The sequence below is a fragment of the Zootoca vivipara genome, chromosome 15 (genome assembly GCF_963506605.1).
Source record: "Zootoca vivipara chromosome 15, rZooViv1.1, whole genome shotgun sequence".
Classification (NCBI taxonomy): Eukaryota; Metazoa; Chordata; class Lepidosauria; order Squamata; family Lacertidae; genus Zootoca; species Zootoca vivipara.
The window spans coordinates 3,772,298-3,793,820 of NC_083290.1; the positions used below are offsets into that span (position 1 = coordinate 3,772,298).

Sequence of the window (21,523 nt, forward strand, 5' to 3'; positions counted from 1 at the left end):
TCTGCTGGATCTCTCAGCGGCTTTTGACACCATCGACCATAACATCCTTCTGAAGTGTGCATGCACACGAAAGCTCATACCAAAATAAAAACCTAGTTGGTCTTTAAGGTGCTACTGAAGGAATTTTTTTTATTATCCTTCTGGACCATCGGGGTTGGGAGCTGGGGGCACTGTCATACAGTGGTTCCGCTCCTTCCTCCTGGGCCGTGTTCAGAAAGTGGGGGGGGGGGATGAGTGCTCAGACCCCTGGGCTCTCACTTGTGGGGTGCCTCAGGGTTCTGTCCTCTCCCCCATGCTTTTTAACATCTATATGAAGCTGCTGGGAGAGATCATCAGGGGGGTTGGGCTGGGTGTTCATCAGTATGCGGATGACACCCAACTCTATCTCTTTCTTAAATCAGAACCAGTGAAGGCAGTGAATGTCCTGTGCAAGTGCCTGGAGGCGGTTGGAGGATGGGTGGCGGCTAACAGATTGAGGTTGAAGTACTGTTTTGGGGGGGACAGGGGGCAGGCGGGTGTGGGGGACTCCCTGGTCCTGAATGGGGTAACTGTGCCCCTGAAGGACCAGGTGCGCAGCCTGGGAGTCATTTTGGACTCACAGCTGTCCATGGAGCCACAGGTTAATTCTGTGTCCAGGGCAGCTGTCTACCAGCTCCATCTGGTACACAGGCTGAGACCCTACCTGCCTGCGGACTCTCTCACCAGAGTGGTGCATGCTCTGGTTATCTCCCACTTGGACTACTGCAATGCGCTCTACGTGGGGCTACCTTTGAAGGTGACCCGGAAACTGCAATTAATCCAGAATAGACTGGTGACTGGGAGCGGCTGCCAAGACCACATAACACCGGTCCTGAAAGACCTGCATTGGCTTCCAGTACGTTTCCGAGCACAATTCAAAGTGTTGGTGCTGACCTTTAAAGCCCTAAATGGCCTCGGTCCAGTCTACCTGAAGGAGCATCTCCACCCCCATCGTTCTGCCCGGACACCGAGGTCCAGTACCCCGAGGGCCTTCTGGCGGTTCCCTCGCTGGAGAAGCAAAGCTACAGGGAACCAGGCAGAGGGCCTTCTCGGTAGTGGCGCCTGCCCTGTGGAACGCCCTCCCATCAAAGGTCAAGGAGATAAACAACTACCTGACATTTAGAAAACACCTAAAGGCAGGGAAGTTTTTAATCTGTGATATTTTAATGTATTTTGGTATTTGTTGGAAGCCGCCCAGAGTGGCGGGGGAAACCCAGCCAGATGGGCGGGGTATTAATAATAATAATAATAATAATAATCCCATGTAAGTTATTAATATTGCCAGTGGAAGGTCTCTCTCAAATCTGGCGTTTTGTGTGGAAACGAATTCTCATCACAAATATATGAAGTTCCGAAGTTCTGCTTGCAGAGACTTGGTTTAAACGTTACAAAACAAATGATCCCTTGTCTCATATATTTCCATCATTACCTATGCTAATCCCAGTTTAAGGCTCGAGGACATATCTTTTCTAAAAACCAGCCTTTTCAGGTTAAAAAAATCCCCAGAAGATCTCTGTCCCCCCCTCTTTTTCCAGTTTGCTTGCATCTTGGCCAATGCCCAGAGAGAAAAACAGCACATGACTCTTGAGTAGTCTGGGCTACCTTCAAGAGCATAAGCAAACACGCTGAAAGCTTGTGACTCAATCATAAAGCTTGGCCCACCCCACCTTTGCGATGGAAAAATACAAGCCTTCTGCCAATTTGTTCGTACACTCTTGGCCGTAATTTAAATACAAAGCAATTTCAACTGTGCACCATTTTATGTAACGTTTATTAAATAACTTCCAACATCCCAGACCCTGAGATTTCAGAGCCCAGGCTTGAGACTTAGGGGTGGCCCCCTGGTGATGTCAGAGGAGGCGGACCCAGTGATGTCATAGGGGGCGGGCCCTGGCAACGCCGTTAAGCGGAGAGCCTGTCATTCAAAAGAACAAAACGAAAACAGAGACCTCAAATGAGTCAATACTGGATGGAAATCAAGAGCGAAGCATTTGCTAAAGGGGGTGTTCTCAAGTCCAGCTGAATGAGGGGAGCATTCCTTCTCACCTGGTTAGGGAGCCTGGGTAGGGGAGCTGCGCTTACCCACCTGGAGATTCAAGCCACCTCTGCCTGGAGGGCAGGCACACCTGGAGTCTTCAGGTTAGCCCTGTGGGGCGGAGGGTGCCTGGCAACCTTTTCATCCTGCCCGTTGGTTAGAGGCAGGGCATGGAAATGAGAAGTGATGGAGGAGGCAGGGAATTAACCCTCTGCCCACAATTCACAGCTGAGCCATGTCGTTTTCGCAGCAGAACAGGCCGGGTTGATCTCAGCCTCTCCCCCACTTCCTTCCATGTGGAAATTAAATCACACAGGAAGGTATCGGGGGGCCAGAAAAATACTGCGCAATATTGACATGAGTCAACCAACTGCGTTTGGGTTTGATTGCCTTGTACGTGCCCTGCTTGGCTTCCTGGAAGGTTGTAAAATTGAAGATTAAAAATGGGATTGCATGGATTTATTTTCTTAGTCCTTTTTTTTTTAATTAAACCTTCCTGTCCAAGTCGTTCCCCCGCCCACCTGGCCCTCCTTTATACCTGGGATGTTTTTACTGCGAGTGATTTGTTACTGTCTTGTTATTTCGTGGCAGGGGAGTAGTATTTCATCCCTTTGGCTCCCTGCCTGCAGTTTGCTTAGGAAGCCGCCTTGTGCTGAGTTAGACCCATGGGTCCATCTATTGCCCACACTGGCCATCAGCCGCTCTCCTGGGTTTTGGTCAGGGGGACACTCCCACCCCATTTGAACCCAGGGACATTTTGCATGTAGAACAGATTCCCCTCCACCAAACTCCTTCCCTAGCCCAGATTTAAACATACTCTTTTCTTTAGGATCTACAAACTAGGTAATTTTTTTAATAGAAGAACTTAAACCTCTCCCCAGAGAGACTTGCCCAGCGCCTCCATTACATCTCTTTAGGCGCCGGGCACAAAAACATTCATTTTCTCCCAGGCCTTTGGCTAATTAAACTATCTATGGCCTTTTAAACTCTCTCTCTGTTCTGTGTGTGTGTGTGTGTGTGTGTGTGTGTGTGTGTGTGTGTGTTGTTTGGTACTTTGGTCTGTTTTTTTTGTGCTTTTATGTTGTAAACTTCCCTGTGATCCTCAGGAGTAGGGTGCCATAGAGATTTAATAAAAAGAAGTAAGCAAACCATCTAACTTGAGTGTATTGATTTTAAAGCACGACAGGTGGATTTGGTTTTTTAAAACTTCTTTTTCAAAAAGAAAACAATGCAATGGGCTGTTAGTACCGATTATTTTGTTAAGATTGCGATGGTTTTAGCATACTGTATAGACTTTGACATAGTTCTGCTGGTGTGCTCGGCGATGCCGGCCAGATTGTTTGATTTTTGGTTTTCCTAAACGTGCAACTGTTACGTGTAATTATTACCATTGTTAAAAATCAAAGTCCTTGCTTTGTGACAAAGCTCTTCTTTCTCTCCTCCTCCTCTGAATTCCTTTCCTTCCAGGCTTCAGACCGGCTGGTCTGTGCACACGTTCCAAAGCAACCGGCAGAGGAAGATGCAGGCGCTGAACTCGAAGGAGATGGAAGTCATCCTGGAAGTCGTCCGTCGGGCGGAGAAACTGGACGTTGTCGAACAGCAGAGGATCGGGTACGGTTGCCGGCGCCTTCCTGTAGACCTGAGGATTTCTCATTACTTAACAAGCTGCCTTAACACCACACCAGACCCTTGAGCCTTCTAGTCCAGTGCTGCCTACACGGACTGGCAGCAGCTCCTCAGGGTTTCCAGCAAGGGAGCATTTCCCGGCCCTGCAATGAGCTGCCAGTCGTTGAACCCAAGGGGCATTTGCACAGATGCTCTGCCCCTCAGTACCAGTTCTTCCCCTACAAATAAAGCAAGGTGCTAGACCTCATGGTTCTGAAGGAAAGTAAATGGCAACATAGGAATACTGAGTCAGACAGACCATGGGACCATCTAGATCAGTGTTGTCTACACTGGCTGGCAGAGGCTCTGCAGGCTTTTAGAGTGGAGCCTCCCCCAGGTCTGCCTGATGGTGCTGGGATTGAACCTAAGACCTTCTGCATGCAAACCCATCACTCTGTCACTGACTTGCAGCCCTCCCCCAATACTGCTCTGGGAGTGTTGATAGGAGCGTGTCCTGTGTGGCTTAGCTGCCTTCTCCCGTTTCCTCACTCCACTGATAATTTCCCAAAACCTCTTTAATGGCAGCAGCTCTCATGGTTTCCAGACAGGGGTCTCTTCTTTCCTTACCTGGAGATACCGGGATTCGAACCTGGGACCTTCTGAATGCAAATCAGATTCCAAACCACTCTGAGAGATGGTTATGGTTGGTTTATTTATATATATATACCGCTTTTGGGATCAAGGACCCACCAAAGCGGCGAACGGAATATCCGTGCAAAAGACGGGAATCCGTGCAAGAAAGGAAATACAGAACTGGAGCGAAAAGAGTAGATTGGAAAAAGCCGTATAAAATAGCGGCATCGCCAGATGAACCGCCCGTCACACTTAATAATGCATCTGAGCTGCAATCATGCTCGGCTCTGGAGCGTTCTGGATCTCACATAGAAACCAGCTTGTCCCGCATTTTGCCCTCCAACTAGCTGCTCCAGCTGCTCCCCTCGTAGCAAGCCCATCCACGAATGATTGCCCCAAGGTGGGTGCCCTTGCCCCCATCACACCCCGAAGTGAAAACCCCAAAGGGATAAATCCCTTTGGTGTCTTCCCCTTCTCAGCTGCCTCATCAGAAAAACAGATAAATCTGTCTGCGCATGTTGGCATTCAGAAGACCTTGGGCTCAGTCCTTGGTCCTCCAGGTCATAGAATCATAGAGTTGGAAGAGACCACAAGAGCCTTCCAGTCCAAACCCCTGCCAAGCAGGAAACACCATCAAAGCATTCCTGACAGATGGCTGTCAAACCTCCACTTAAAGACCTCCAAAGAAGGGGACTCCACCACACTCCTTGGCAGCAAATTCCACTGCCGAACAGCTCTTACTGTCAGGAAGTTCTTCCTAATGTTTAGGTGGAGTCTTCTTTCTTGTAGTTTGAATCCATTGCTCCGTGTCCGCTTCTCTGGAGCAACAGAAAACAACCTTTCTCCCTCCTCTATATGGCATCCTTTAATATATTTGAAGGTCCTTGCAGCTCTGCCCTGGCCACACACCCTTTTCTCCAGGCCACGCCTCCCACCGGGCCCTGATTTACACCCCTCTCAAGGGTTTCTGCCTGGCTGGGGCGTGTCCCTTGCCTTGATGGCCAGAGGCAAAAGTGGCCATCTGGTTTTTGACAGTGGCCCCTTCCAACATGCAGCCCCTGGAAGGTTGCCCTATGGGCAGGGCTGTCTTAAGCATATGTGGTGCCGGGGTGCAAAGATCCGCCCTGCGGCTCCCCCCCCCCCGGTTACCCAGTCCCAGGCGCGCAGGAGGGCGGAACTGGCAGGCCGCCTCAGTGTCTCGCTGGCTCAGTCGCCCCTGAACACGCGACACAGAGCCGCCCGCAGCAGAAGAACCCACTGCGGCGCTTTGACCGACGGGCGGGCTCTTCCCTGGACTCAACTCTCGGGCCCTGGACTCTCAGCCTGAGAGCCCAGTGCCCCGCACCCCTAGCGCCTATGGGTAAGACGGCCCTGCCTATGGGGCTGAAAAAGCACCCCCTCGCCCCTGAACACAGCCGTGCTGTAAAATAGGCAGCCCAGCCCAGAAATGGCTTCCTCCTCCGCCTCGCAGAGCTTATTGAAGAGACCCATTAGCTGGTGGCAGTCTTAATGTTCTGCTTTTTGAAAAGGAAAAGGTCCTGCGGTTGCCGTTTTAAGAACTGCAGCTGCCTGGCTGGCATTTCCCGAACCAAATGAGGCCTTAATAGCTGGACGCTGTGAGGCCTGTTGTCGAAAGATCTTTAGAGCACGCTGGGCTCGGCGCTCCAGTCCGCACGGCACAGCCAACATGCCACTGTTGTTTCTTGACATCTTTCCCTTCATTACCCCACAATTCCCTGGGAAGTGGGTTTTTTTTTTGCCTGAGGTGATGAACTGGCCTTGGCAAATTCCAGCTGAAGAGTTTCTTAGCTGGAGTTATTAGCTCATTGACAACAAAGCCCCCCCTGCCTCCTCCCCCTCCTCTGAAAACCCATTCATTTGGTTGTTTATGCCTTCCAATTGGAGATATTTCCTGATCTTCTCAACCGTGCATTTCTGGGCCCAGCAGATTCCTATTTTTCTGAGTCATAAATCTCTGAGCCCAGTGGATTTGGAAACCTGTCTTTTAAAAAGGCATGCGGTGAGGGGAAGAAAGAAAAGAAAAAACAAGCAGAGGAATCTGCGGGAAATAAGCAGAGTTTTGGTCCCGTCCCCCCACTCTGGGCAAAGTGAGCTGTAAAATTATCAGTGATTTAAAAATCTAGGGGTTGTGCGACTGTTGTGATGGCTTATAGCAGCGGTGGCCAACTCCCAAGTGACTGCAATCTACTCACAGAGTTAAAAACTGGCAGTGATCTACCCCCTTTTTGGGGGGTGGGGGTTTCAGGTCAAAGTTGTTGAGCTTTTTTTAGGAACAACAAAATCCGTTTTGGGGGTTTCAGATGAAAGACTCGTTGAACTCTTTTTTTAGGGAGGGGAAACCCCGTTTTTGGGGGGTGTAGGGAGAAAATGTTGAGCTTTTTTAAGTTGTTGAGCTTCTATGGGGAGAGCCAGTGATCTACCACAGATGTCCAGTGATCTATCGGTAGATCACAATCTACCTGTTGGAACGTGCCTGGCTTATAGCATAGGGTTACCGGACATCCCTGTTTCCCGGGGACCCATCCCCGGATTTGCGAATAAGTCCCCGGACAAATTCCATCCCCGGAATGTCCCCGGATTTCATCTAATGTCCCCGGGAAACGCAGCAGCGGCCGTCTCAGCAACCAAGAGCAGTTGGCTGTGGCTGGCTTCAGGAGCTGCTCGGAAGTCCCCCCCATATGATGGTGGTGCGGGGGCTAGAAGATGCAGCTTCCGGGCTGCCTCCACCTTCCCTGACCCCTGCAACTAAGCTGTGAAGGGAGGCTTCACGCTGCCTATCGGAGCTTGCGTGTAAGCAGGAGGGGGAAGGAATCTCTCAGGCAATGGGAAGCCTGGTTTCCCAGCTGAGGGATCCCCGCCCCCTCCTGCTTTCAGGCAAGTGGGAATGGGATTGGGGCTGCTCTGATAGGAAGGGAGGCATCACGCTGCCCAAGTCTCTCTGCCACTGCTCTCGGCCCTCCTTCTCCGCCTTCTATACCTGACCCACCACGCACCGCTTCACCACCACCACCGAAAAACCCACAACTTAGGGGCTGCCCAGGCTCATGGAGAAAGGAGATAGAAACCTCGGAGGAAGGGGATATGTGGTGGTTGAGTTCCAGACAGCGGCTGCCCCTCTGCCACCGCCATCGCTGCAGCATCAACATCCCAAACATGTAGTATTTGATTGATTGATCGATTGAAGTGTCCCTGGATTCATTGAAAAAAATCTGGTAACCTTATTATAGCAGGGATGGGGAAAGCTTGAGCCCGGGGCCATGTGGGTGGCCCTCTGGGATTCTTTGCCTGGCCCCTGGGAAAATTCCCAGGCCATGCCCCCCTCACCAAGCCATGCCCTTCTCTCTCTGCCATCCAAGCAAGCAGGAGCATTATCAGAATTCCATAACCCCTCAAAAAGACTTAAGGGGGCTGCAATGCAGGATTGGTGAGAGGCATGGGCTGGGGAGAAGGGGCATGTCTTGGGAGAGATCCGAGGGCCAGATAGAATCATAGAGTTGGAAGAGACCGCAAGGGCCGTCCAGTCCAACCCCCTGCCAAGCAGGAAACACCATCAAAGCATTCTTGACATATGCCTGTCAAGCCTCTGCTTAAAGACCTCCAAAGAAGGAGACTCCACCACTCCTTGGCAGCAAATTCCACTGCCGAACAGCTCCTACTGTCAGGAAGTTCTTCCTAGTGTTTAGGTGGAATCTTCTTTCTTGTAGCTTGAATACATTGCTCCGTGTCCGCTTCTCTGGAGCAGCAGAAAACAACCTTTCTCCCTCCTCTATATGTCATCCTTTTATATATTTGAACATGGCTATCATATCACCCCTTAACCTCGCCAAAAGTAACCTCTCCATACTTTTCTGGCCCTCCAGAAAAGTATGGAGGGCCACATCCAGTCCCACTGGGGCCCCGAGACTCCCCTGCCCTGGTGCTAGAGTGTGACCTGAAGGAAATGGCAGAATTTGGTTCGGTGCCTGCTAAAAACATGTTTGTCTGGACAAGTCCACTTGGGTATCTAGAATGCTGATGCATTTTAAGTTTATTGCTGGTTTTAATGATCTGAATGTTTTAAATGTTTTTTTTACCAATCATCGCTTTGGTTTTTTTAAAACGAAAACAAATGAGATATAAATTTTATGCAATAAATAAAATAATACGTTAAGATCCACATGGCGAAGCTGTCAAGGATGACGCAGAAGGAATGTTCTTACAGCTGTGGAACTCACTGCCACTGGAGCATGGCCAGTATTGAGCTTGATTCCACCATGGTCACAGAACAGCGTGGTGGGGATTTTGCTGTGGGCGAAGTTAGCGAAGAGGGGGAGGAATTCAGTTCCGTTTGCATTTTACAGCGGACGTGCTTGACTCGCACTTTCTGAAACAATACATGAACTGAAGAACAGTGAGCCTTTTGAAATCCGTTGTTCTTTGGATTTTGCAGTGGAGTTCTCCAACCCAAATGGTGAGGACAATAAACATGCAAATTAGGACAAAAGTGTGCATTAAAATGAAAATAGCTTGCAAAAATGTGCTATGCTAAGGGAAATTGCTTGGCTCAGTTTTATATATTGGGAGGAATACCCACTATAAAAGGCTGGTTGAAACTTCTGCAAGGACTTGGGGGGGCGGGGCGGGGTGGAATTCACAAACTGTCATGGAAACAAGGAGGATAGAGTGGGGGAAATGACAAACTGTTAATCCAAAGTGACGCATTCTCCCATCATAGCAGAACATGCAGAACTTCGTAGGTTCAATCCTGGCATGGTGCTAATAATGCCAAAGTTGCAGGTTCGATCTCCGTATCGGACAGCGGCATTGCAGGTGGGTTGGACTAGATGATCCTCGGGGTCCCTTCCAACTCTTAAAATTCTAGGATTCTATCTCAAGGTAGGGCTGGAGAAACTGCCTGCTTGAAATCCTGGAGAGCGGCCGCCAACCAGTGCAGACATACTGAGTTGGATGAAGCAATGGTCTCGCTCGGCAGAAGGCAGCATACTGTGTTTCTAATTGAATCCGCCTTTCATTCACAACCATGAGGACTGGAATCTTGCTTCATTTGCCGGGGAGTGGGGGTGGGGAAGGCGCTCTAAGGCTGCTTCCTATGTGTGGGGTCACGAATCCTCTGGAAATACCAGCCTGACGGAGGCTCTTGCTTTGCAGGCGCCTGGTAGAGCGGCTGGAGAACATGCGGAAGAACGTGATGGGCAACGGCTTGTCTCAGTGCCTGCTCTGCGGGGAGGCTCTGGGGCTGCTGGGCAGTACGGCGGTCTTTTGCCAAGACTGCAAAAAGGTGAGATTGCTGGTACCCGCAGAAGGCGTCCCAAGCTTCACCTGGCCCCTCGGCAATCTCAGCCGAAGGATCCCGAACAGGTGGCCACCAAACCTCTGTTTTAAAACCTCCAGTGAAGGAGATCTTCCTGACGTTTAGTTGGAACCTCCTTTCTTGTCACTTGAAGCCATCGGTTCGGGTCCTACCCTCCGGAGCAGGAGAAAACAAGCTTGATCCATGTTCCATGGGGAGCCCTTCAAATATATGAAGATGACTATCAGATCTCCTCTCGGTTTTCTCTTTTCCTGGTGAAACCCACCCAACTCTCCCTCCTCTGTTCTTCTTAAGCCTTTATCCTTGATGCTCTCTGCTGTGCTTTGGGTTGATCGTTTGATCGTGAGTTTGTTTGTATTCTGCCTTTCCATAGTGAGCTGCGTTCGGAGCAGCTTCCAACAGACACCCATTTATTACCATTTTGGGGGGCAGCTTGAAAGTTGGGGGAAGAGAGAGAGAGAGAGAGAGAGAGAGAGAGAGAAAGGTTTGCAAAGCATATCAATGAATGCAAAGAAGGTGAAAGCCTGCATTTTAGCAAGTGCAGAATAAAGTCAGTTTTAATAATAATAATAATTAATAATAATAACTGTGGGAGGCAGTGGAAGACAGGAGTGCCTGGCGTGCTCTGGTCCATGGGGTCATGAAGAGTCGGACACAACTAAACGACTAAACAACAACAATAATATCTGGAATTAGATACATCAGTGGAAAGCAAGCAAAAAACTGAAATGTAGTGGATCCAGGAACCTCTGCAGCCTGGGTTGCAGACTACACACAAACTTAAGACCTTCTGTATGAACGGGACCGAGCTTTCCGGCCCAGTTCTCCAGCCTGCATAAGCCTAGTGGCATAGAAAAGTTTTTTGATTAAAGCAGAAGGCTCCTGCTGAATCCCTGGTGGCAGAGTGTTCCACAGGACTGCTCTGTTAAGCCTCAGTTTTTTGTCACTGTCCGAGGAACCTCGCTGACACGTCGTGGGGTGTGTGTGACCAGCATCGCTTCTACAAAGGATCTTGGATATTGAGCCGTGATGCAAGGGGTCAGGTGGTCCCTAAGGTGCCCTGAATCTAAGTTGTCAGTTACCTACAGGGGTGTTGAGCGTGTAGTTAAACTACGGAACTCGCTGCCACAGGAAGCTGTGATGGCCACCAGCTTAGATGGCTTCAAACGGGGTGGAACGGATTCCTTCGGGAGGTTTTTAAGCAGAGGTTGGATGGCCTTCTGCCAGGGATGCTTTAGCTGAGATTCCTGCGTTGCAGGGGGTTGGACTAGATGACCCTTGGGGGTCCCTTCCAACTCCACAATTCTGTGATTCTATGAGGTTTGGAGGAAGAAAATGCAGAGGATAGCCTCAACCGGAGGCAGCAAATACTTCTGAATACCAGTTTCTGGAAACCACAGGAGAGGAGAGGGCTCTTGTGTTCAAATCCTGCTTGCTGGTCAACCTGAAAGGATGCTGGCCTAGATGGTCCACTGGCCCAATCCTGCAGGCTCTTCCAGTGCTCTCAGCGTGGCTTGGTAGTTGATGGGCAGCCAGTGGAGATATTTATCTTGGGAAGCAACCTTTTAAAAACCTTGTAAAACAAAGGAAGGTCAATTCGGGAACTCTGGCAGGGTGTGTAAACGTGCGCCCAATAAGCTGCTCTTTCCTTCGCTTCAAAATTCAACCGAGTTCGCCCTTCGTGCACTTTCCGTGCGAGGAAAAAGCAACACCTAGCCTTGCGTGAAAAATTAAGTATAACCCCCTAGGCTGGGCTTGGCAAGGTGATAGGTTTGGGGGCTTCCTCTCTCTCCCCGCCCCGATCTAAAGTCCACAATTTTTCTTTCCAACTCCGCTCTGCTGACTTCCCATCTGAAACCCCATTTAGTTTGTGAAGAGCAAGCCTTCCTTCACGCCCGACGGCACGGAGAAAGCATTTAAGTGCTTTTAAATTACCAAGGGAGGTGATGTTGAAATGACAGCTCACTGCCTGCAAAATAGTTTCCGCAGGGAGCAGATTTTTTATTTTATTTTTTTCCAATTTTTAAAATACATCGCTTCTTTTTCAATTTGTGATCTTCTAAGGCAGGGGGCAAATATAGCTGGCTGGGTTGCCAAGCTAAGCCACTACTGTCTTTTTTATTTTATTTTTAATTCTTTTTCTCTCCCCCGCCACCCCCAATAGTCAATTTAGTGGGAGAAGACGGGTGGGAAGGAATGAGGAAGGATTGCCTCAGGGAGCACCTACACCAAACCTTTTAAAGCACATCCCCCCCTCCATCATCATGGGAACTGTAGTCTTACCTTTCAGAGCTGCAGTACCCGGCACACTTAACAAACTACACTTCCCAAGATTCGTTGGGGTGGGGGAGCTGCATGCTTTAAATCAGGGTTTCCCAAACTTGGGTCTTCAGCTATTTTTGGACTACAATTCCCATCATCCCTGACCACTGGTCCTGCTAGCTAGGGATGATGGGAGTTGCAGTCCAAAAACAGCTGGAGATCCAAGTTTGGGGCACCCTGCTTTAAATGTCCTCTCCCCCATGCTTTTTAACATCTATATGAAGCCGCTGGGAGAGATCATCAGGGGGTTTGGGCTGGGTGTTCACCAGTATGCGGATGATACCCAGCTCTACCTCTCTTTCAAATCAGAACCAGTGAAGGCGGTGAAGGTCCTGTGTGAGTACCTGGAGGCGGCCACAGGGAGCCACCACTTTCTCCCCTTGTCAAAATTAAGAATGTTGTGAGGATTTGAGGGGACTCTCATTTCTTTTTAGTACCCTTTAAAGTACCTGCAAATAGCGCCCATCTTGCAAAACTCTCTCCCCTTTTTCTCCTCTTCCGCCTGCGAGCCAAAGCGAAGGAGAACGTTTTTTGTTTCCTGGGTGATGTGGCTGAAAAGCAGGAGGGAATTTCTATGTTGAGGGCTTCTAGAACTCCACAGGTGCCCACCAGGGGGCAGCACTTGACTGTTACAGGCCTAAGCTGTAGACCTTGATTCCCGCAGGGAGAGAAACAGCAGTGACTTATTCCTCCCCTTAAGTAACAGAGCAATCCTGGACTTCTCACCTTTGGGTCCAGGACAGGGCAGGAGTGGGGGGACTTTTCTTCAGCCTGAGGGCCACGTTCCCTTCCTCGTAACCTCCTGGGGGCTGCATGCCAGAGGCAAAAGTGACTGGAGTAATAAACGTAAGCGTTAAAACACACAGTGGTGTAGCTGATGAGATTCCTACTCAGAGTAGACCCATTGAATGGGCCGAAGTTGGCCATGTCCATAATTCCAGTGAGCCTACTCTGAGTAGGAGTGGCTTTGGATATGCCCCACGTGCCCCCTCTCTTCCAGGCAAGGAACAGGCATTTTCGGACTTAAAGGAGGCATGTCCAGCCAGGTGAAAACATCCAGGAGGGTGGGGATTGGGATCAGCAGGGGGCGTGGCCTGAGAAGAAGGGGAGGGGCTTCCCAAGTGTACCGAGGGCATGATAAAGAGGGCTAGAGGGCTTCAAGCCTGACATTCTTCACCCTGGCTCTTAAGAACAAAGGAGCTGGATATTTTTTAGCCTGCACAAGAGGAGGCTGACAGGAGATATGAGAGTCATCTTCCAGTATCTAAAGCAGGCATCCCCAAACTTCGGCCCTCCAGATGTTTTGGACTACAGTTCCCATCATCCTTGACCCCTGGTCCTGTTAGCTAGGGATCATGGGAGTTGTAGGCCAAAACATCTGGATCTAAAGGACTGCCACATGGGAGACAGAGCAAACTTGTCTTCTCCTGCTCCAGAGAGTAGGGCCTGAACCTTATGCCGGATCTGACCCAATCACCTTCTAAATCCAGCCCACGGACAGTCAGCGTGTTTTTACATGAGTAGAATGTGTCCTTTTATTTAAAATGCATCTCTGGGTTATTTGTGGGGCCTGCCTGCTGTTTTTACATGAGTAGAATGTGTGCTTTTATTTAAAACGCATCTCTGGGTTATTTGTGGGGCATAGGAATTCGTTCATTCTCCCCCCCAAAAAATATAGTCCGACCCCCCACAAGGTCTGAGGGGCAGTGGACCGGCCCCCTGCTGAAAAGGTTTGCTGGCCCCTGGCCTGGCCCTGAACCAATGGATTTAAATGACAAGGAAGGGGATTCCTTTAGGAAGAACAGTGCAACGGACTCTCCTTCATTGGAGGTTTTTCAACAGAGGTTGGCCGGCCACCTGTCAGGGATTCTCAAGCTGCGATTCCCGCCTTGCAGGGCTTGGGCTTCCGACTCTACAATTCTATTCAGCTTCTCCGGGGCAAACTTGAACGTGTTTTTAATGGGTTAACCCGCCTTCTCGGTGGTGATCAATGGCCGCTAGCACCACCTGCTGCTCTTGCAGTTCAATTGGGCGCCTTAATTCTCCACCACCAGCACCATGAGGGACTATTGCCGTTCCCTCATTAGGAGAATCGATTTTATATCGAGCACCAGCTGTTTATCCCCCCGGCCGAACCTGCCTGCGACATATCTCTCTCTCTGTTTTTGAAACGGTTCTCCATTTACCCATCTGAAGCCCTGTGGGTTTGTTCCTCCCACCCCTCTTGTGGCCGGGGAGAGTTGGTCAGCCGCTCAGCCACCCTCCTCAATCGCAGCTCCTACGGCCTGCAAGCAGGTGCCAGAAACGGTGGTCCATTCCCCCCCCCACTGCCATCACCTTTGACTCCAGCCTCACTAGAGCCAAAGGGATGTTGCCTCCAGCTTCAGAGCTGTGATATGTCCCCCCCTCTGGTGGGTTTGGAAATTGCAGCAGCTCAGCTTTGCATCTGCGGCGGACGGTTAGGGGCCGCCATTTTGATTTCCCACAATGCTCCGGGGCAAGAGTTGCCAACGTGGCACTTGCTGGAACCAGCCAAAGGCTCGCTCTGGCCGCCTTTTGCTACCTGATAGGGAGGGTCCCGGTCCCCCCAATTTTGTGATCTTGTCTCCTTTTCTGCTCTTTAAGAGACCGCAACCATTACAACATGCCCAACGTGGCAGCCATTTTGTATTGGGCCCCTCTCCCCACGGCAGCCATTTTGTGACTGGCCCCCCACAGCGCTCTCTCAGCATTTCCCAATGGAGCAGTGCACCATGGGGGATTTAAATGGCAGGTCTCCTAGACCCTGTTGTTGGTTTGCTTCTTTCCTTCGAGGGGAGGGTGGCGTTGGCGGTGGGCTCCGCCTCCTTCGGCCTTTCTAATGATTCCCACCCCAATCCCCGTGTCGTCTTCCTCCCCCCCCAGAAAGTCTGCACCAAATGTGGGATTGAAACCCTGAGCGCCCAGAAGCGGCCCGTCTGGTTCTGCAAGATTTGCAGCGAGCAGAGAGAGGTGAGTCCGTGGTGGCAGGATTGGTGTGTCCTGCTTTGCAGTATCAAATGTCTGCTTCTTCAGGAAAGACTGCAATAATAATCGGGGGGGGGGGGCAGAATTTATTACTTGCGTGACCACCGAGTTTCTGGGTCAGTAGAAACTAGTTTCTGCCTGCCTCCTTCATCCACACGCCCACCAAGGCGGTCTTGAGTATCATGCTTTAGGTTTGGAAGGGTCAGTTGAATGATGCCCAGGGGTCCCTTCCAAACCTGGGATTCTGTATCCTGAGAGCCGGTGTGGTGCAGCAGTGAGAGACTAGGACCCGGGAGACCAAGGTTCAAATTCCCACTCAGCCAATGTCTTGAGAGCATCAGATTGGCTTATCCCAGCAATGGAATGTCCCACATTAAACTTAGATTGCAGGTGAGGAACATTTTAAACACACAAAACATGAGACGAGTGTTGCTTTGACCCTCGCACCTTCATTTTTTAACCGTTGTGTGAAGAATCTGTTGATTTGCCCTCCCTCCATTAACTGAGTTTAATCTTTATTTTTTCTTGTTTAATTTATTTACAGTGGTACCTCGCTAGACGAATGCCCTGCTAGACATTTTTTTCGCTAGACGAATGGGTTTTGCGATCGGAGGATGCCTCGCAAGACTAATTCGTTTTGTGAAAAATTCGTCTAGCGAATTGCGGTTTCCCATAGGAATGCATTGAAATTCAATTAATGCGTTCCTATGGGCCAAAAAAACCCAACAACACCCAATTCAATGCATTCCTATGGGATTCGCAAGATGAATTTTTTGCAAAACGAATTGACTCACAGAACGAATTAAATTCGTCTTGCGAGGCACCACTGTATTATTATATCTACGGTAGCTGAGCGATAAAAGCAGAGTAAGACACTTTCAAAATGTCTCCCTTCATCGGTGCCCTTATACAGGAAAAGCAGTCGCTTCCTTTACCTTCTGACAGGGACGGACCTGCTTTGGTTGGGGTGCCTTGCTCAGCCCCTAGGAAGCGTGACGACATGATGCTGTTTAAACACCAGCCTTTTAACAGGGAAAATCTGTCTGCTTTGAGGCTTGTGCAGAGCCAGGAATGATTTATTTGAAGCCTGATCACCTCCTGCTCGCAGCAGACCAGGGAAGGGCAGATATGTCAATTTCAGTTTCCGTCCTATTTCCAATCTTCAGCTCTCCACATTTCTGCACCAGTTTCCAATAAAAAAGAAACTCCTCGTAAAAATTCAGCAATTTAGCGCGAATTTCTCCTAATAGGCGTGTTTGTCGTTCAGTTTTGCATAATATCCACTTTTGGTAAAGCAAGGGTGGGTAACAACAACAACAACAACAACAACAAACTCTTAATATCAGGGTTGTGGGTTCAAGCCCAAAAGATTCCTGCATTGTAGGGGTTGGACTAGATGACCCTCATTGCCCCTACCAACTCTGTGTTTCTAATAATAAACAATTGTTAATTGATCTCTGGTTTTAACTTTTTTGTGGTTTTTGTTGTATGGTCTCATGCTTTATTGCTGTAAACCACTTTGATATCTTTTTATGGCGTAGTGGTGGATAAATATTTTTATGAATTAATTCTAATGATAATCATAATGTGCCATTTTATGCACGTTTTACCCTGTCAAATGCTTTTTTTTTTTTGCACACCTTGACTTGGCTAGACAGCAGCGTTTCAAAAGCCACAAGGGTGCAAATTCCATAGGCTGGCTGTGTTTCAGTTCCCTTGCTTGTTTCAGGGCGTGCAGATTAAGTAAATTCGCTTTTCGGAGTTAAACTGAACCAGATTTCTCTGAACTTCTGCTGTCTTCTCCATCAGAAGGTGCAGAATGTGGACTTGCTTTACCTGGGTTTAGGAACGCAGCCTCTTCCCACCTGCCCATCCCTGCCGCTCTGCAAGGCAGGCGTGTCTTGGAGTCGAGACAGATTGCTCCAAAAGGATGTAATTGCAAAGTTCTGCTGATGCCTAATGAAAAGGACCGGGTGCTTGTTTAATTTCCCCACTTGCCTCATTTATCCTGCTGCCACCTGACCTTTTTTTGGGGGGGGGGTTACAATTCTGTGCAGCCTCATTAATAATGGGGTGTGTGCTCTACATGCTAACTAAATGGGCCCGAGCCCATATGACATCTGTTAGCAAGCTGCTATTTGCTGTAATGAGAGAGGGAGAATGTATAAAATTACCTGGAGCCATGCCCATGCTGGCTTTGATCACCAGCCCCACCTGCCTCCACCCCCTTGCCAAACCGTCCTCCCTGCCCTTAGAGTTGCTCCTCCACGGTCTGCCTAGAATACCCACCTCAGTCTCCCCCTTCCGTCTTCTTTCACCTCACCATCCAACGCTGCTGCAGTGGCTCAACAGCTCTCAGAAGACTATTGACACTCTGTAGGTTGCAGCGCCACCTGTTGGTGGCCAAGGAAACTACTGTGTGATGACAGCCTTATCTTTTTATTATATCAATGCCATGCATCTCAAACATAGCCATTTCAGCATGGGGTGCAGAATCAAGAATTCTCAGGATCCCTTTTTTCCTTTTTAATAATCGGGTTTCCAAGAGCAGGGCTCAGCATACTTTAGGCTTGCGGGGATTATTTTTTTGTTTTTGTTTTTCTGGAACCCACCAGTTGGAACCAAGGGCAAAATACATTTGCTTGGAATGAAAGAATTCTTACCTTGGGGATTTGCTTTTGAGAACTGAATTGAGCTCATAGTCTGTCTACCACTTCAGATGCAACCCCCACTGTACCTTAGCTGCCAAGTATCCCGTTTTCGTGGGAAACCCCCAGATTTTAATCCGTTTCCCGCTGTTCTCCCGAATGGAGAAAAATCCCGGAAATCCCCCGGATTTCCTACCTGCCAGGGAGCCTCCATTTTGGGTGCTGCTCTGACCATGTGCGGGCACCGGAAGTCGCTTGTACGCATGCCCGGCGGCCATCTTGGTGGTGGCCACATGGCGGCGGCCGTCACGAAGATGGCCGTCGCACTTACGGCCATCACCAAGATGGCCACTGGGCATGCGTAGAAACGACTTCCGGTGCCGCTCTGCCCTACCATGTGCCCACACATGGTCAGAGCGGCCCCGGAAGTTGCTTCTACACAACGTCCGGTGCTGCACCGCCGCTGTTCCCGCATTTTTCAGCGGGAGACTTGGCAGGTATGCACTGTACTTCACATCAGAAGTTTAGTTCAGGAGAGAATTCGTTTTGTGTTGTTGCCGTTAAAATATTTGGGAGCCAGAAATCCTCATGGATCTACTTCAAATGTCCCAGAGGTCGAGCAGGAGATCCCCATACAGTTTCCTCCCACACCTGGGCTCCTGGCAGCTGAAGGCATCGTGTTGGCTATGCCCACTTAACTGATGGGCACTACTAAATAAATTAATTAAAAGTGCTGTGGCATCTTGGGGACAGTTCATAGAATCACAGAATTGTAGAGTTGGAAGGGACCCCCCAAGGCCATCGAGTCCAACCGCCTGCAATGCAGGAATCTCGAGTCAAGCATCCATGACAGAGGGCCACTCAACCTCTTTCTCAAAGCCTCCAGCTGAGGGAGTCCGTTCTGTTTCCACTGACGAATGGCTCTTGCCACCAGCAAGTTCTTCCTAATGTTTGGTTGGAATCTCCTTTCTTGTCTTTTGAATCCATTGGTTTGGAGCAAGAGAGGAAAAAAGCTTGCCTATTATTATTTATTATTTAAATTTGGATACCCGCCCTTCGTGACAGCAGTCATGAAATTAAAAGACGCCTGCTTCTTGGGAGAAAAGCAATGACAAACTTAGACAGCATCTTAAAAAGCAGAGACATCACCTTGCCGACAAAGGTCCATATAGTTAAAGCCATGGTTTTCCCAGTAGTGATGTATGGAAGTGAGAGCTGGACCATAAAGAAGGCTGATCGCCGAAGAATTGATGCTTTTGAATTATGGTGCTGGAGGAGACTCTTGAGAGTCCCATGGACTGCAAGAAGATCAAACCTATCCATTCTTAAGGAAATCAGCCCTGAGTGCTCACTGGAAGGACAGATCCTGAAGCTGAGGCTACAATACTTTGGCCACCTCATGAGAAGAGAAGACTCCCTGGAAAAGACCCTGATGTTGGGAAAGATGGAGGGCACAAGGAGAAGGGGACGACAGAGGACGAGATGGTTGGACAGTGTTCTCGAAGCCACAAACAAGAGTTTGACCAAACTGCGGGAGGCAGTGCAAGACAGGAGTGCCTGGCGTGCTATGGTCCATGGGGTCACGAAGAGTCGGACATGACTAAACGACTAAACAACAACAACAACAACACCCACCGTTCATCCGTAGATCACAGTATAAAAATACATGATAAAAGCACATCTTTCATGTGACAGTCCTTCAGATATTTGAAGGCGGCTATCATATCTCCTCTCCTCCAAGCTAAGCACCCCCAACTACCTCAGTCATTCCTCATACACCCATAGGGGCCTGAAATATTTCTAAACCTTCTGATTCCCTCCACCCCAAAAGCAGACCCACACTTCCTTGACTCGAAAACCCTGTCTCACTCAGTTCGCTGCTTGCTTTGTCAGAAGGCTCCAATGAAACTGGGCTGGCTGGTTTTTTTTGTCTCTTGATATTGCTTCGTTTCCTCTTGCGCTCCCTTCCCCCCTCCCTCTCCTTTACGCGAAGCCGTGTATATTAAATGTGCGCTAATATGCTCCCTTCATCGCAATCTCCCTATTAAAATCTAAATTGGAACGTGTGGCGAGCATTCTTGCGGGAAGCGCGAAGTCTTTATCGCTGTAGCCGGCCCCGTCTGCCGCTGGGGCGCCCTAATCTCCTCGCTCCGGTTTTTCACACTCAAACGATCTTTTTTTCTCTCGGCTTGAGTCCCTTTTAGGCTGAAATTCTATAAGGAGGCAGCAGCCTCTCAGTAGCTTGTAATACTTTTATTCCGTTGTTAATATTGTACTTCCATTTGCCCCTTCTATGCGGTTTTTACCAGAGAGCACTCAAGCCTGTGTGTCTTTCGTAGGCCATCTTGGAAGTGTCTAATAGCCTTGTGAGCTTGGATTTCTCATTGCGAGGTCCCAGTCATGAAGGGAGGGGGGCTATCCCATACAACACAATCACATTATCACACAATCTTGGAGGCCATCGGTTTGAACACTCCTGCAGTACAATGTCCTGTCCTAAAGTTTTAGTGCAGGTGAGGATCGTTTAAAAAATACTATTTGCAAAGATAAACGAGGGTTGCCAGAAAAGGGTTTTTTTTTTTTGGCCCTTGCAGCCTCATTTCCCCCCACCTTTGTGCAAAGGATTGATTTGTTCTCCCTCCATTAATTTGGTTTAAGCTGCCCTTTATCAAGCTTGTTGTGTCAGCTTCAGAAAAGAGAGAGAGAGAGAATAAAAACAGGTTGGAAGAGAAATTCTCACGCTGGACTTTGAATAGCTTGCTTTTCTGAGCTGAAATTGGATGCTTTTGCTCTGAGCCCTTATTGCCACAAATTGTTTTTGTTGCAAAAAGTTTTCCAAAACAGGTGTAAGACCCTCCTCTCATAAGTGTCTCTGTATGAGTCTCTGTTCCAGGCGTTCCTCAGTTGGCAAGAAAGCCACAATTCATACAGAGATGCAAAGGGCAGATTCTTTTGTTTTTGAGGGCAGGCTGTTTCTCAGTTAAAAGGCAATTTCTCGCCTGCTGTTGATTGCCATGGTGATTTTCAGAGCAGGTTGTTTAAAATCAATATGTAATAGATCAATCGTGAATCCTAATTGTGATTTCCTCTTCTCTTATATAAAGCACATGAAGGATTCTACCGTATCTTTACATTTATTTCATTACTTCTCTCATTAATGCATTAATGCAAATAACTGTAAGCTTATATTACAACTCACTGCAAGCTTTTTTTTTTTAAAAAAATCTAATCGTAATAAGAAAGTTTCCAGCAATTGATATTCAGATACAGACAACAACCCTGCAAGGTAGACTAGTCTGAGAGAGACAGTAGCTTGCCCAAGGTCACCTAGTTTGCTTCATAGCCGAGTGGGGATTCGAACCCTGATCTCAGAGGCCCTAGTCCGACGCTCTAAGCACTATAGTGGCTTCCCAGTGGCACGGGACAAATGGGCAATTTCTGCCGGGATTCTCACAGGGCTGAGTGCCGTTCGATCAGTGGTTCCCCTGGGTTAGATGTTCAGTGCTCGTTCCGCTGTCCTCATTAAGTGTCCGCAGGATCTTTGCAAGGGAGGAGGATGGAGAGAAAACCAGAACAAACCAGCCCCACAGCCGGTACCTCCCTTGGGTCACCCCGGGAGGGTCCAGAGGTCACCCCGATTATTTGCTCTCCTTCTCTCTAGGTTTGGAAGCGGTCCGGCGCCTGGTTCTACAAGGGCCTCCCCAAGTATATCTTGCCTTTGAAAAGCAGCGGCGGCAAAGCTTGCGAGCAGCCCTTGCGGCCTCGTCACCTGGAGCCGCCAGCGATGGACGTCAAGGGGGTCTCTCCCCGTCATTCCTTCACCTGGGCCAGAGGAAGAGGTGAGTCTTTTTCCTGGCTCTCTGTGGCCTGACAACAGGGGGGGGCAGGGCTAGTGTGAAGACTTCTAGGGCTGCAACATGATTT

General features: G+C 49.1%; 1 protein-coding gene across 3 annotated transcripts in view; it reads left to right on the forward strand.

Annotated features, from left to right (window-relative positions):
- RPH3AL (rabphilin 3A like (without C2 domains)) overlaps positions 1-21,523 on the forward strand; it is a 48,697-nt gene that overhangs the window by 13,399 nt on the left and 13,775 nt on the right. For all 3 annotated transcript variants that reach the window (XM_060268600.1, XM_060268602.1, XM_060268601.1), the window contains exons 3-6: positions 3,521-3,664; positions 9,461-9,590; positions 14,850-14,936; positions 21,261-21,438. In XM_060268600.1, the coding sequence (XP_060124583.1) occupies positions 3,521-3,664; positions 9,461-9,590; positions 14,850-14,936; positions 21,261-21,438 (539 nt within the window). The remainder of the gene's footprint in view (positions 1-3,520; positions 3,665-9,460; positions 9,591-14,849; positions 14,937-21,260; positions 21,439-21,523) is intronic.